At 47.3% G+C, this 15,625-nt stretch overlaps 1 protein-coding gene across 1 annotated transcript; it reads right to left on the reverse strand.

Moving 5' to 3' along the window:
* Positions 1-630: 630 nt before the first annotated feature.
* Positions 631-14,710, reverse strand: LOC135818443 (uncharacterized). The gene is made up of 3 exons (XM_065331824.1): positions 14,309-14,710; positions 5,039-5,166; positions 631-2,164 (listed from the first exon to the last, which is right to left on the reverse strand). Exons 1-3 carry the CDS (start codon positions 14,354-14,356, stop codon positions 1,507-1,509), a joined length of 834 nt encoding a protein of 277 aa, XP_065187896.1. The 5' UTR covers positions 14,357-14,710; the 3' UTR covers positions 631-1,506.
* Between the last annotated feature and the right edge of the window lie 915 nt (positions 14,711-15,625).

Here is a 15,625-nt window from a genome sequence, read left to right on the forward strand (position 1 = left end):
ACACAGAAGTCTCTGCTGTGAGCATGGTGGCTTGGCAATGACAAACTGCACCAACGAAAAGCCACTGCGAAGTGACAGGAATGCGGTCCAGCACAACATTTTTGCTGACGCAAAAAGTTGTGGGGAAATCCCAAAATCGGTGCGATTTTGCATGAGCCCAAATGTTTAAGTTACCCACAAAGACACAAGCTTTCCAACTCTCTTTGGCCGTTGGAAAGCCTACCGTCTCCACCAGTGAATGCAATAGCTGCTGCTGCTTGATAGTCGGGTTTGGCTGTTATGTAGACTGTTGATGTTCTAGCCTGGACCGGTGGCACCTAAATTTCATTGGTGACTGTCTCCACCAGTGAATGCAACAGATGCTGCTGCTGGGTGGTTGATGGTTGAATTTGGCAGTCGTGTAAAACTGGGAAAATCACTGTCGCAGAAAACACCGTATTTCCCCAATTGTATGATAATGATGAAAGTCACATTCAATTACTAAATCACATGCCCATTTTCATGGATGAACCATGTTTTGTTTCAACAATAATACAATGTACTCGCATATTTTAACCTTAAAGTAGGATGTCACACGCGGATGTATGCCCCCCCCCCCCCCCTGTCTTTGCCCAGCTTGAAGATACTGCGTAAGGTGCGACATAATTATATTCGTGGAAACACTGCCATTACTGGTCAACAGTTGATATTAGTTATGACATGCAGAACAGAACAGTTGGAATTTCATGATGCAGACTAAGCCGCTCAAAACAATAACACGCTTGCCGACAGGAAATTATGAATGTTACAGTCAATGAATATAGATTCCTATAGCTCGTGAAGGGTTAGGTGAGGTATGATCATTAGAGCTCACTATCGTGCATTAGTGCCAATAGTGGCCATAGTTATGGTTGTTGGCATGGCTCCGTCTTGGCAAGACATGGTGCAGCACACACGATGAATATTGCAATGGCATGTCAGTGCCAGGGTGCAGTCCTTATCTGGACGCAATCACTGGCTCAAAGCAACTTATTACCACGAGTTCAGTGATCACATGGTCAGATGCTATGCATGCAAGACACACGCACACACACACGCACGCACGCATGTACACACACACGCACACACACACACACACAACCACACACACACTGTACTTTTAGATGTACAAACTGGATTATTTCCCCCACACAGCATACTGCAGTCCAAGCCAAGGGAATACAAGGCACCACGGAACATAATAATTATCAACAGCTATGATTGTAACAGCGATTGCAAGCATATCTAGACCAAGCGACCGGTTTCCGCTAATGCTTGGCACTGCACGGTGTGTCTGAATATATGATGTACAGTGCTGCTCGATGAAATCCAGTCGAGTCACTCAAGTTTGCACCTTGCACCATTTGGCAGCCCAGTGCTTGCAGGTCTGCGCAACGTCCGGCGTGTACTTTAGTGACGCGACTGGATTTCATTCAGTAGGACTGTACGTATGCAATTGCAGCTAGTACCAGGTCTGTCTTACAAGCTTCAGCTTGTGTATGCCGGTGGAGGCTCCAGCGGGTCTTCAGCTGTGGGTGTCGGCAGAGTGTCCAAATCATACTCGTCATTCTCGTGTCCATGACCAACGGGCAGCAATTGATCGCGGCTAGTTTGCGACATGAATACCAGCCTCCCGGGATGTGGTGCATTGTGGGTCCGGTTCACCTCCTGGTAGTCCGGCAAGCGTCTCCCATGATGGCCGATGGCCGACTCGACCGAGTTGAAATGCTGCTCATGCTCGCCGGAGAGAATGGCGTTGGAATTGGTGGTGACGGTGACCGTGTTGTCGTTGCTGTATGGCGGTGGCATTGCTGGTTGCGAGCCAGTTCGGCATTCCACCCGCGGTGGTCCGTCGTCCGGGAAAACTATCGTCGAGCTCATCCCCGTCGTCGTTGCTGCTGGTGCTGCCGAGCTCTGGCCGTCAAGAGCTGCCTCGCAGTCCGTGCAGCCATCGGTGCTTGAGCTACCTGATAGTGTTGTCGTGGAGCACAGCGGCCGATCGCCGCCGTTCATGCCGGCGGCGGGTGCATACGCTCTGCGTCCGCTTCGCCGCTTGTGGAACTGTGCCTTGGAGCGGCGGTGGATGACGAAGACGCAGATGAACAAGAACAGTCCGATTCCAAATCCACCTCCAATCCAGGTTGCCCTGTTTCAGGAATAGAGATTAGACAAGAAAGAAAACGATTGATGATGATTATCAAAACAGGGTACTGAAACAGACAATCGGGTATGGGACAACTTTGCTGCTGCCAAGCCACGTAGCTTAAACACATGTACAAGCAACGACAGTGGTAGGTGTGTCGCCGGAGAGAAGATAACGTTCATCAGAGTGCAGTCCGATATCCCAGCCAATTCTCGCAACAACGTCCGCCGGTCGTTCCCTGAAGGAGTGCTGGACACCTGGAACCAGTTGCCTCGCCAACACCTCCTGGATCAGCCCGACCAGAAGAGGTTGCAGTCCTTCAAGTGCAGCGTCCACCGATTCCTGCGCTCGAGCCACTGGGACTGGGCGACCGACCGGCTGTAGGGACTCGGCGTGGTGGTTTTCTGGACGTTACTGTGAGAGAGTGAGTCTGTGCACAAATATTATGTATGATTACGCGTCTGCGTGAATGTGCACGTGTGTGTCTGTGTGTACGTGTGTGTGTGTGTGTGTGTGTGGTGTGTGTGTGGTGTGTGTATGTGTGTGCGTGTGTGTGTGTGTGTGGTGTGTGTATGTGTGTGTGTGTGCGTGTGTGTGTGCATGCGTGCGAGCATGTGTGTGTACGCGCGCGTGTGTGTGTGTGCGCGCGTGTGTGTGTGTGTGTGTGTGTGTGTGTGTGTGTGTGTGTGTGTGTGTGTGTGTGTGTGTGTGTGGGTGTGTGTGGGTGGGTGGGTGCACATGGTTGGTATGTGGTGTTTATGTGAGCGTATGATAATAATCTCTTCAATAATATTAATATCTTTATTTCAAGATTACCCAACGCCGGCGAACGCCCTATCAGGTTGATCTCCTATTTGAACATGCGCATATGTGTGTGTATGATGTGCCCTAGCTCATATATAAATATTTTTATTATGTTATACACGTAGATCATGTCCATGATGCCTTTCCTCTGCGCAGGTCCACAGCACTATTGTTTTTAAGATTAACATCATTATTACTTCTGCATATGCATTACATACTATGATCATGCTGGCTTCATCCCTTATCTCCTAAGCTACCACCCCCCCCCCGGTGCGTCTGCCCAGTGTTGACTCCGAGACCCACGGTCGGACGAGCTGCCCAGGCCTCACCACCACTGCCGTTTCCGTGCTGCCTTCTCGATACATACGTATGTACACTGTATATCATGTGCACATTCACATGTCTGAAGGTTTGTGGTTTTTCAATAAAAAATAAAAAAATAAAAATAAAAAAGAGTCGGTCTGACTACTGGTATTCATTGATAATTTTGGCTGGTCATACGCCGTTTCGTTTTTCACTTTCTAATCCTCCTACTTTTAAAAGTACATCTTCGTATAGTCTTCTCTACGCTTCCTCCAATGTATTCTCACTCTACAGGAGACTCCCCCGATAAGCAGGGGCGGATACAGGGGGGGGGGGGGGGGGGTCAGGGGGTTCGGACGAACCCCCTAAAATAATTTCGAGCATGGGTCCAGTCGATTTTTTTGTGATCTCCACGTGCGCAGCCAGCGAAGTGTAGCGTGCATGTAGCGTAGCCAGTACTGCAGTAGACTTCACTGGCAATCCTGCATGCAGTAGTCAAGTACAGGCAGTGCAGGTACTGTACATTGTAGGTCACTGCATGCATGCAGTGGTCGGGACTGTTGTACGCGTACCGTTCGAATCGAAGCCGAAGGGTCTGTACGCGTATCATGTGACTTGAAACGATCGACAGTTCAAGTGGTGGAGCAAAACTAAAAGGAGGAAAAACTGCCACTTGTCCTCCTTCTTTGTCGTTTTTTTTAATTTCGCGCTGGCTGGACTGTAGGTTTCCTCCGTCGCAGTACGAAGATAATGTTTGTGTTTTTGTCGTGTAGTTTGCCATGTCGCGGTGGAGCAAAAGGTGGAGAAACTGCCACTTGTCCTCCTTACCTTCCTTGTCGTTTTGTTTTATTTCGCGCTGGCTGGACTGTAGGTTTCCTCCGTAGCAGTACGAAGATATTAGGGAGGTTCTGCTATACGTGAAACGTAGAGAAATCACGTAGAGAGCAGGTGTCTGGGTTAGAGTCTACGGCTTCGCGTGTTTTGGCTCCAGATTTCTACGCGGAGATGGGGTTCTCTACGTTGTGGCACACGCAGAGAAAATGCGTACGGATTTGCTGGGTATCGATCAACTGCATGCAGAAAACTGCCAAATATGGAAGGGGAAATTCCCAGTACATATTCCACGTGACTTCTCTAGGTGAAACGTAGAGCAGAACAGCATTTCTTTACGTTACGGGAACGCGAAGAAAGTTCGCGTGATTCTTTGCGTCGCGTTCCCAAAACGTAGAGCAGAACCTCCCTACTGTTTGTGTTTGTCGTGTAGTTTGCCATGTCGCGACGTCTGCCAAAGAGGCGAGCGGCCGATCAGTTGCCATTGAGCTTGGCTTCGTTCCGCCATGTACGGCGCGAATGTGACGACACGGAGTCCCAGCCGGAGAACAGTCAGAGAACTTCGCCTTCCGTCAGTTCGGAAAATGCTGCAGTCACGGCCTTAGTTTCTGCCTGTGCTGCAGCTTTGTACTTTGTAAGGCTCTGAACGCATTACCCTTGTCTTATTGGCCAAGCAATGCAAGGGCTACCGTGACAATAAAGATGTTGCAACTCCCGGTGTAGTGAACGAACCGAAAACAGTTTGGAGCGAATTTAATTCTGTGCACTCGAAAAAATTTGAACCCCCCCTGAAAAATTCCTGGATCCGCCCCTGATAAGCGTCTATCCGCTTTCGGAGACTCCTTCAAATAGATAGGCAACACAACGACCTGTCCTGGATGGATCATCACATGATTCCCCAGCAGGTCACATTGGGTACTACTGATGCATAACGCTCACCATTTGAAGTTGTTCGAAGACGACGGTCTATCGGCGTTAGCGCAGCACCGTTTCAAGCCATTTTTCACACAGCAGTGCAGGTAGTCTGGATCACACACTACGGTGCCGCACCGTCTGCTGTCATAAGGCTGCCGGGCACAAGAATGCACGTGCACACACAGACATGAGCATGCGTGCAAGCAAACACAGGCGCATACACAAACAAACACACACACACACACACGAACATACACACACACACACATTTCACATGTCAAGTTTCCCTTCAACTCCCTTGAGCTTAAGGGTTCGATCACACATTGTGACCCAGGTTGTAAAAATTCTCGACTGGCCAGAAGGAACAGATTATGCCCATGTAAACGAAGGACTGGCGTATGTCGTGAATTCTGTACTCACAATCCACTCGACAAAGCCGTGCAAAGAGATCACGTACAGTCAACTTTGCGTACAACGACACTCGGCGGGGCATCAGAAAAGTGTCCTTATTCACAAAGTGTCCTTATACCCGAAGTCTCATTATGTATACAGTTGGAAGGGACTTTGCTCTGGGCATGAAAATTCTGTCGTTATTCGCGAATTGTCGTTATACCCGCAGTCGTTATTAGCGAAGTTGACTGTTTACAAATATTTGTGCAAAATCACTTGAAATCAGTAGTACTAGCGCTATAGCATGCAGTCGAAATGTGTAGTGCCAAGTATGTGTACACGAAACTCAGAAGACCTGACGGGAGAATTAGAAAGTCCACATTCCATTCGGAATGGCTGCAATCGGATCCGTGGATCCTGACAAAGAAATCGGCGTGTTGTCGAACAGTCACGGTATGTATCGTAGAAAATTCTAGAATGTTCGGAACCGTGTAATGGAACACCCCCCCCCCCTTGTCTGTTGGAGTCTTGCAAGGAAACTACTGCAAGACTAGATATTTTTAACGTCAATCAAAGTTTACGGTTTTCGGATTTCGTGGGTTAGCGAGGTGAAATTTTACCAAATTCTGTCTCAAAACCGGCAAATGACCGAGGCTGTACAATGTACATATCATTTTGTACATAACGACTTCAAATGTTAACGAATTTGTTAGATTGGTTTAATCGTTAGAATTAAATGTTCAAATTTAACTTGGATACTGAGCCAATAAATTATAATAAAAATCGAAGAAATCACATGGAAACGAGTTATGAAGCAACTATACTATCCTGTTAAGGCACTTTCTGACCGCTCATTATCTTGTTACAGCCGTGGATTGTTGCTTCATAACTCCTTTCCATGTGACGTCTTCTATTTTAATTAAATGTTCGTTAACATTACTGGTCTTACAGCAAACTAGTGGCTAGTGGTGGGCTAGTATACTGGGTGCCTAGTGGCAAGTGATGCACAATCATCTTCAACTCTCTGCTGCTCTTGTTCTGCCCCCCCCCCCCCCCCCCCCCCCGCTAACACCCGATATGGCTTTAGTGCAAATTCTTATTTGGGCGCTGCCAGGTGGAATACACTTCCACCGGCTTGCCGCATGTCTAGTTCACCAGCTGAATTTCGCTCATCCATCAAATTATACCTAGGGTTCCCTGTAAAAAGGCGCTGACGCCTGTTCGGAATTCCCCAGTAAAAGAAGAATAACCGCAATCAATAAAACTAGCTGAACCGACATTTGTGTACTTTATTCATGCAATGTAAAAACGGTGGAGACGATGTGCAATAAAACGATGAAAATACGAAGAAATGGTGTAGAGAAAAAATATGGATTCAAACAAGTTTTCGTACAACACTCATCAGGAATCGTCGTTGTATTTAAGGACACTGAAACAAAAATTGAACTATTATAGAAAATCTAAGTTAGAGAAATAACACTAAGAGCAACAGCAGTGAAATGTACAAGTGTGAATTTTAACAATCAAAGCGAGAAATGAACAAAGGAGAAAGGAAGGAAAGACAACGTGATAACACATAACAGCAGTACATTACACCTAGAACATTAACGGCCAAGCTTGGCCGCACTAAACACGACACGTTACTTGAACAATTTCAACCCAATTATACTATCTTTCTGTACACACAAAATAGGCTTATACAGACGCTGATAGATAGCTTCCAACACTTTTAACTGTAGTCCATAACCATGACGACCACGGCACAATACAGTGAACGAAGAGTCGGAATACGAATTGCAACAATCAGGACTAGCTAGCAGATGATTGTACACTGAAGACTTGCTACCACGAAACCTACGCACAACACTGACACTCTCACCGGCACTCGTACCATCACTTGCCAGTGGCAGACCGCGAGCAACACTGACAGCTGCATTAACACTACAAATGCCGACTCAAAAAGACCCACCTTGCATATCAGTGGCTCCCACACCAACACCAACAACGCAATCTACAGCAACCACAACTAATCCACCACTCAAGCCCATTATTGCAAGACCAAGACGATCAACAGCCAACTACAACAGAAGCTATGCACTCAGCGGACAAGGGCGAAAAGAGGGACGTGATGGCAGGGTGACGGCCGAGTTGAGTTCAATGGACCCGGTCAGGGGGGATGGACGAGCTAGAAAGAGTACAGAGGAACCGGAGGATGGAACGGACGGCGGAGGGAACAGTGAGTCGGAGAGCAGTGATGGGAGTGATGGTGAGAATGCCGGTGAGAGTGTTAGTGTTGTGCGTAGGTTTCGTGGTAGCAAGTCTTCAGTGTACAATCATCTGCTAGCTAGTCCTGATTGTTGCAATTCGTATTCCGACTCTTCGTTCACTGTATTGTGCCGTGGTCGTCATGGTTATGGACTACAGTTAAAAGTGTTGGAAGCTATCTATCAGCGTCTGTATAAGCCTATTTTGTGTGTACAGAAAGATAGTATAATTGGGTTGAAATTGTTCAAGTAACGTGTCGTGTTTAGTGCGGCCAAGCTTGGCCGTTAATGTTCTAGGTGTAATGTACTGCTGTTATGTGTTATCACGTTGTCTTTCCTTCCTTTCTCCTTTGTTCATTTCTCGCTTTGATTGTTAAAATTCACACTTGTACATTTCACTGCTGTTGCTCTTAGTGCTATTTCTCTAACTTAGATTTTCTATAACAGTTCAATTTTCGTTTCAGTGTCCTTTAGTACAACGACGATTCCTGATGAGTGTTGTACGAAAACTTGTTTGAATCCATATTTTTTCTCTACACCATTTCTTCGTATTTTCATCGTTTTATTGCACATCGTCTCCACCGTTTTTACATTGCATGAATAAAGTACACAAATGTCGGTTCAGCTAGTTTTATTGATTGCAGTTATCAAATTATTGTCTCCTCGCCGTGTGTTTAAAAGAAGAATAAATAATAATAACAAATAACTAGTCTTAGTATAGAGGTTACACGATAACATCATCAGTTGAGATGCTCTGGGGAAGTCCCAGCACATGGCTGCACTGCACTTGCACTAGCCACACTCATACTGTACATTATTTATTTATTTATTTTTTCAATGATTTTTTTATTCACCGTCCAATATGCAATGGCAGAAGCCAATTCAAAGGAGGGGGCCGCGGTTAGCCAGCCATGGCAAGAGAAGGAAAAAGAAAGAAAGAAAAAAAAGTCGACGGGTTCGCGTACCGGGCGGGTCAAGAACAAGGAGTCGTACAACTCCCTGGTGAAGAACCACCTTTCCGCTTCCGTGGGACGCCACCACCCCATGATCAGGCGTCAGATGCGGCTCCTAAACGGTGGGGAGGATAGATCAGATCCACCAACCATAGGCCAAAGGCCTAAATCCCATTTGCCACATCCATGTTTTACTCATGCCAGGCCACCAGTTCCCAATTAACTGTGGGTCGCAGCACGGTTGGAAAGAACATAATTATCGGAAGAAAATAACTCATCAACATGGGTGAAATTGATCATAGGAGTATGTATACTTATTGCCCATAAGAAGATCTGCTGACTCACCCCATGAAATCATTGTCCTAACCTGGATAGCCTATAGGCCACACAAAGGCCTACATCACTTGAAAATGTCTTCATTCCTAGGTCCTTTGGAAACTTCAACAGGAAAATCAGCAGCAGCAGCCCAGCCAGACCATAAATGGAACTGAGCTAGCAACAGCCAACAGGACTGACCTAGTCTTCAACGGTAGCTGAGCCCATAATGGCACAAGTGCTACTATGTATATGAGTCTGATTGAATGGTGTGCCAAACCAAGAAACTCTCTCTCAACTCCAGCCCAGGCAGCCCCCACATGACAATCAGGACAATACATTAATAGACTCAATGCATGTACGTCATAGGTGCTCAAGGGGTTTAGCCAAAGTCCCTGTACTCCTTGCTAGTGCACGGCACTGGGCGTCGGCAGTACTAGTAGGCCCGCCATGTGACATAATTAACAGGAGACAGCATCAGCATGACACAACGTTCTGTGCGTGCACCAAACAACCACTGAACACTTAAGAGCACTTGTACTGCAAAGAGTCGTTCAAGTAGGTTGGTTGTCAGAGAAAACCCTAATCCTTTCAGCACACAACCCACTGTACAAATTAATAATCGACAAAGAGTGAGTTGAGTTGATCTAGAGCATCTTGGCGTGTCCCATTACAGCCGGCCAAAGGAAACGTGCCAGGTAAACCCAGCAGCTGTGTGCAATCCTCAACCTGAATCCCAATCTTCAGTTTGGCCGGGGAAGGCTGAATACTGCATGTAAAGTGTGCTTGTGCTGGCCATCCTCCTGCAACAAGCGTTTCTGCAACATGTGGGTCTCCGTCAGGCTAGCACACACAAATGTCATGCACATGTACATGTATATCCATGTCCTCTATCTACAGTGTAAGTATGTACCTGTCCATGTATACATTACAGTACAGCACAACACACTACAGTACAGCACAACACACTACCGCGACTACAGTATTAAAGCTAGCAGTGACAGAACAATTTGTGATACACTACTAACATATCTCCAATAGACATTCACACAGATGTTACTAGAACCTTTTTTCCGAACACGCCAACCATGCCCCACTTGCCTAACACTCACACCACACGACATGAAGAGATGACTCTGCCAAAACAGCTCCACAGCCTGGCGACGGTAAAACGAAAAATCTGTCCACTGACGAATGTGCTTTCAAACTCCCTTGCTAAGCTTATTCACCAGTTGCACCAGACTTCCAACTCTGGAGCAAGCCATGACGTCCACTACAGATCAGTCTCTGATTTTGCCAGTGTCCTCTACTTCCCTGCTTGCCCCCATGTTCAATTAGAGCCATCAATGCCGGAACACAACCAATGCAACACTGAGTATTCTCTACTGAAGGCATTCTCTAGAAGCCATGTGATGGTGCCAGTCAGTAGGAGTCAGTCAAACACTGGTCCCATGCCCACTCATCTACATGTGGATGATGTCAGCATCAACTGGCTACTAGTGCAGGAGAAACAGAACGGCAAGGGGCACGGCAAAGCAATATTTCCGGCAAAGCAATATTTCCGGTCGATGGTCGGCTTCTGTCTTGGTAAGCTGGCTACTACTGCCTTACTTGTTCAAATTGATCAAACCTGCATGTGGTCACACCCTTGGTTTCCTTTGACGGCCCATGCTGTCGCAAGACATACATGATACCAGTACGGTAAAACCTGCAAAGGCGACCACTCGGACAAAGCGACCACCTGTCCAAGAAGACCACAGAAACCAGGACCAAGGGATGCTATTTCCAGCCAAATGACCCTGGATAAGGAGACCACCTGGTAACAGAGACCACATGTTGAAGGTCCCTTGAGCGGTCGTCCTAGACAGGTTTCACTGCAGGTCATCTCAAATTGAAAAGTTTCCTTGGAAATTCATGTAAGAGGGCTCTGAACCCAAGGAGTTTGGTGAGTTTGCCTCCTCATGCAGTATCATTTACGCACCATAAGTAACGTTAGTTCCAGGAACATGACAGGTAGTTTCTACTTCTGGTGTTTATACTTAGTGTGCAACTCACCATAATAATTCATTGCATTAGAAAAAACGGGAACTTCATCCAAAAACAAAACGTCATGACACCGTACATATTCGTTTTCAACAAAAAATATCCTGATAGGCGAGGGAACCGGATAATCGAACACACATACTGTACATATGCATGGCCCGGCATATGCTGTAAATCGGTAACCAACGATTTTCTTCCGGATGGCGAGGGGTCCGGATAAAAGCGAACCTGATAAGTGAGGTCTGACTGCATACTGAATCGATGCCAATTTCTTTTGTTTCATAGTGCACATGCATACAAGTACTTCAAAAAGTATATCCTCTCATGCTTTTGAAGTGCTTTTGTTCTGGGCCACTGAACCACATTTATCATAGTTTAGCACAGAAACTAGAATATAAAGTACGTCACAAAGTTTTGTTGCCGGAGAGAGCATTATGTTGCAAGCGGAACCATAATAATGTTTCATACAATGCTATGGCAAGTTTTTTTCACTGATGGGCACATTGTTCCTGTTGGGGGGGGGGGGGGGGAGCGAATATTTCACTGGTTAGAGTTCAAGGGTCCCATATTTTCCGGCCCATGACCAATAGCAGGGCTCTCTCAGTATTCAGCAGATCTGTGCCGTGGCTTGGGTGATCATCTAGAGCGTGATGCCAGAGGCTGCTACCCATGGCCTCAGTCCTTTCTGGTGTCAGGTACAGCCTGGTTCCCTCAGGAGAATTGGAACTACTGGAAAGAGCCAGACAAGTTGACTGTGTCAAGCATAGTGCCGGTACCACACTGCGCTGAGAGAGGACTCTGTCTCACTTCTCAGCAGTAGTAACTGAGACTAAAAAAACCCACTAGTGGACATTGGAGGTTGGCAGTAGGTGTACACACTGACAGAGCAGCTGTGACTGGGCACAGTGGGCAGGCTAGGATTATGAGTATGTAGCTGACAGTTGAACATGCCAACACACAGTCAAGTTGCACCATCAGAACAAGGGGCAAAGAACGTTACAGTGAAACATGAACAACACTGCCGGATTGCAACAGAGCACAGGAAACTACCTCAGTAGCCCCAGGAACACTGCCAGTCTGACACAGGGCTGCGAACAACAGCAACAACAAATTATTACCAGTGATAGACCGGCATCCCAACACCTTACAGGCCACAACAGTACTCGGCACCAGCTTGTACAACACTGCCAGCCAGGCACAATGTAACGAATAACAGCAACAAATATGGTGATACTTCAGTAACTTATTATAGTACCATGCACACACTATACTTTTCTCTCTGCATTGGGTTTAAATATTATTGTTTTGAACTGTGTATCTCAGTCATTTCATCTCAGATACAGAGTACCTGGGCAATAAACCAACGATTTCATGTCCCTTGGAGATACCCTACACGGAAGTTTCACTTCCCGTAAATAACGTTAACTCGTGGCACTGGTACAGTCAGACCTCATTTATCCGGATCCCTCGCCATCCAGAAAATCATTGGTTACCGATTTACAGAATAATGATGCCATGCATACATACAGTATGCATGTTCGATTATCCGGTTCCCTCGCCTATCCGGATATTTTTTTGTGGAAAACGGATGTGTGCGGTTAAGCGAGGTGTGAGTGTACCAGCAAGCTAGGCACTGGCAGCACACACTCACATTCTGTCACGCTGTGCATTGCACTGAATTCCCAGGAAAGGCAGATGTATATCAGATAGGACGTGGTAGGTTCTTGTAAGTGAGATAAGAGAGAGAGAGAGAGAGAGAGAGAGAGAGAGAGAGAGAGAGAGAGAGAGAGAGAGAGAGAGAGGGAGAGGGAGAGGAGAGAGAGAGAGAGAGAGAGAGAGAGAGAGAGAGAGAGAGAGAGAGAGAGAGAGAGAGAGAGAGAAGAGAGAGAGAGAGAGAGAGAGAGAGAGAGAGAGAGAGGGAGAGGGAGAGGGACAGAGAGAGAGAGAGAGAGAGAGAATGAGAGAGAGAGACAGAGAGAGAGAGAGAGAGAGAGAGAGAGAGAGAGAGAGAGAGAGAGACAGAGAGAGAGAGAGAGAGAGAGAGAGAGAGAGAGAGAGAGAGAGAGAGAGAGAGAGAGAGAGAGAGAGAGAGAGAGAGAGAGAGAGAGAGAGAGAGAGAGAGAGAGAGAGAGAGAGAGAGAGAGAGAGAGAGAAGAGAGGGGTGAGAGAGAGAGAGAGAGAGAAAGAGAGGGGTGAGAGAGGAGAGGAGGAGAGGGGGGGGGGGGGGGGGGAGAGAATCAATCATATTTTACAATTATTGCCAGGTCTCTTAATTGCTTTTCCTGCCCATTCCTTGCCCACATCACAGGAAAATAAGCACACACAATACACACAATTGGCAGCCACAAGACTGGGTGACTTGGTCCCCGCCTAGACTTATACTTGCTATAGTAGAAGCATTGTCCAGCTTACAGGCTGAGCCTGAGGATGTGAACTCAAGCACCCCCCATAATAATAGAACACTCTTGTTCTAATGCAATTACAAATAATTATTTACAATACATACTGGTATACACAATACATCCTGGTATAGCAAACTACACATCATGTCATGTGCAATGCAGCTAGGGCCAGTAGGGGACAAGGCCACACGATGCTGCTCACCACATCACACTGGTGTGATCCAAGACTCAAGAGACCCAAGCGCAAACCACCCTGAAAAACGAAACACCGGTGAAACATAACCCTGTCGGAGCATCACGTAGGTCCACACAGCCGGAAACGACACACAACTGCACTTCTCATACTCGACGCTTACACATACGATGATCACATCACTTCCGTGACAGCACACGGAGCGGAATCGACTCTTGTCGAGGTGGCCCCTCAACGACAACCAACATTGTAGTGACAGTGACAGTTTCGTCTTCCGCTCCTGCAAACACTCTCTAGCTAATAATAATAATGATTAGCAAAGTAAAAGAGGCCTGCCTCTCAAAGTACAGTACAGACTGATGTACTGAGTGCAATACAAATACCATGCGCGCACTTGCTGGCTCATCTTGCTGGGATTTTGCCAGAACAATAAGCGTACAGTCATCTTCTTTCCGAACCATTTCGGAGATGCACTAGCCATTGGCATTGGCCGACCTAACCCGTAACCGGTTCAGGAAACTATTGTACTTTTACCCCACCAAAAAGGCTGTGTTGTAAGCCTTCCGGAGACCTGTATAACGCACCGAGTTAGAGTGCACGACACACACACAGGCGCGAACACGAATACGCAAACACACACGCACACACACACACGCACACACACACACGCAAACCCGCATACCCCCCCCCCCCCCCCGCCACACACACACAATCTTCGTTTCCTCGCGGCTTACCTGAGTGTCGACGGAGGACGGGAAGGATGTGGCGTTAACGTTGCTCATGGTTGCCACCAACGCGACCCCAGTGCTGGCTACCGTAGATCAAGAGGGCACCCGCTAGGCCAGGTCAGTGGTGATTTGACAAAGGGAAATACCTGTTCCTGTCCCCGCACCGCGCTAAACGTCCCACCTACTACTAGTGCTAGAAAACTACAGACTGTTCCACGAGGGCGATGAACGTTGATCTATGGACGACCAGGAAGCGCAATACTCTAACAGTACACTCCGGCAAGGTGAGATCGAGGTGAAAGGCACAGAAGTAACAGCTAACTAACTTCTGGTGCGAGAGCTAGAGAAAATTATCCTGCCTGGCCTGACGCTGTCCTGGAAATGAGCGGCTGTAACGTCAAGTCACTGCCACTGCCAATGCCAGAAGTGTCACATGCGATATATGCATTATAACATTCGTCCTAGGAACGGGTTACGTGAACGACGTTACGTGAGCTGATGTCATGACATGAGATGCAAACACAGCTAGCTTGCATCAGATTCTGTGCAGTCATGTACTGTCCGTATGACTATGACTATGAGTATGAGCTGCGCAGTACAGTGCGCACCGTTGTTTTCAGTTTTATCCAGGAAGTCGTGAAAGCCCAAGACTGCCGCTGCCCGGTCCCCGGATCCCTTGACCTCGGTCTTATGTTGAAACTCGGGACCGGAGTCACCGCGCTGCAGCCTGCGAATCTGCAGCCAAGTGAAGTGTAGGCTCTCCACTCAACTAATACTTACTTCTCAAGTCTCGTTTGCATGTAGTTGCACTACATAATCATTCAGTGACTGAGTTTGTCTACAATCTACAGTGATCTACAAAGCAAGGCTTCAACAATCAGTTATCTGCAATGATGACTATTGATGTAGACCAGCGGTAGACACGGTACATGTACATGGCAACAAGTAACAGTTAGTTACTCGAGTATCTGCCAACCCAGATACATGTACAGATGTACACGTAGGTCTCGGACCCCTGCTTCCGCCGAATCACGGGGCCGCGGATCTACAATATACATGATTACTCCCCATGTGACATGGTGAAGCTCTGTCTGTGGTGACCGGTGATTTCTGCGTAGTGTCGGATATGGCCGGGTGTGCGGCGCGGGTGGTCCTCGCTATCTGATTCAAGGAGCCCTACCCATAGTCATTACTATCATTGTTAGATTGACAGCATGAACCAAGGTGGATGACACTGTGTTCGGAAACAGTGACCTCACTACATGACTGTACAACCTTCCGCGGTTGGCAGAGCCCCGGTGGCCCAGTCCCTTCGGAGTTCAG

Source organism: Sycon ciliatum, chromosome 5 (assembly GCF_964019385.1).
Source record: "Sycon ciliatum chromosome 5, ocSycCili1.1, whole genome shotgun sequence".
In the NCBI taxonomy this organism is placed as follows: Eukaryota; Metazoa; Porifera; class Calcarea; order Leucosolenida; family Sycettidae; genus Sycon; species Sycon ciliatum.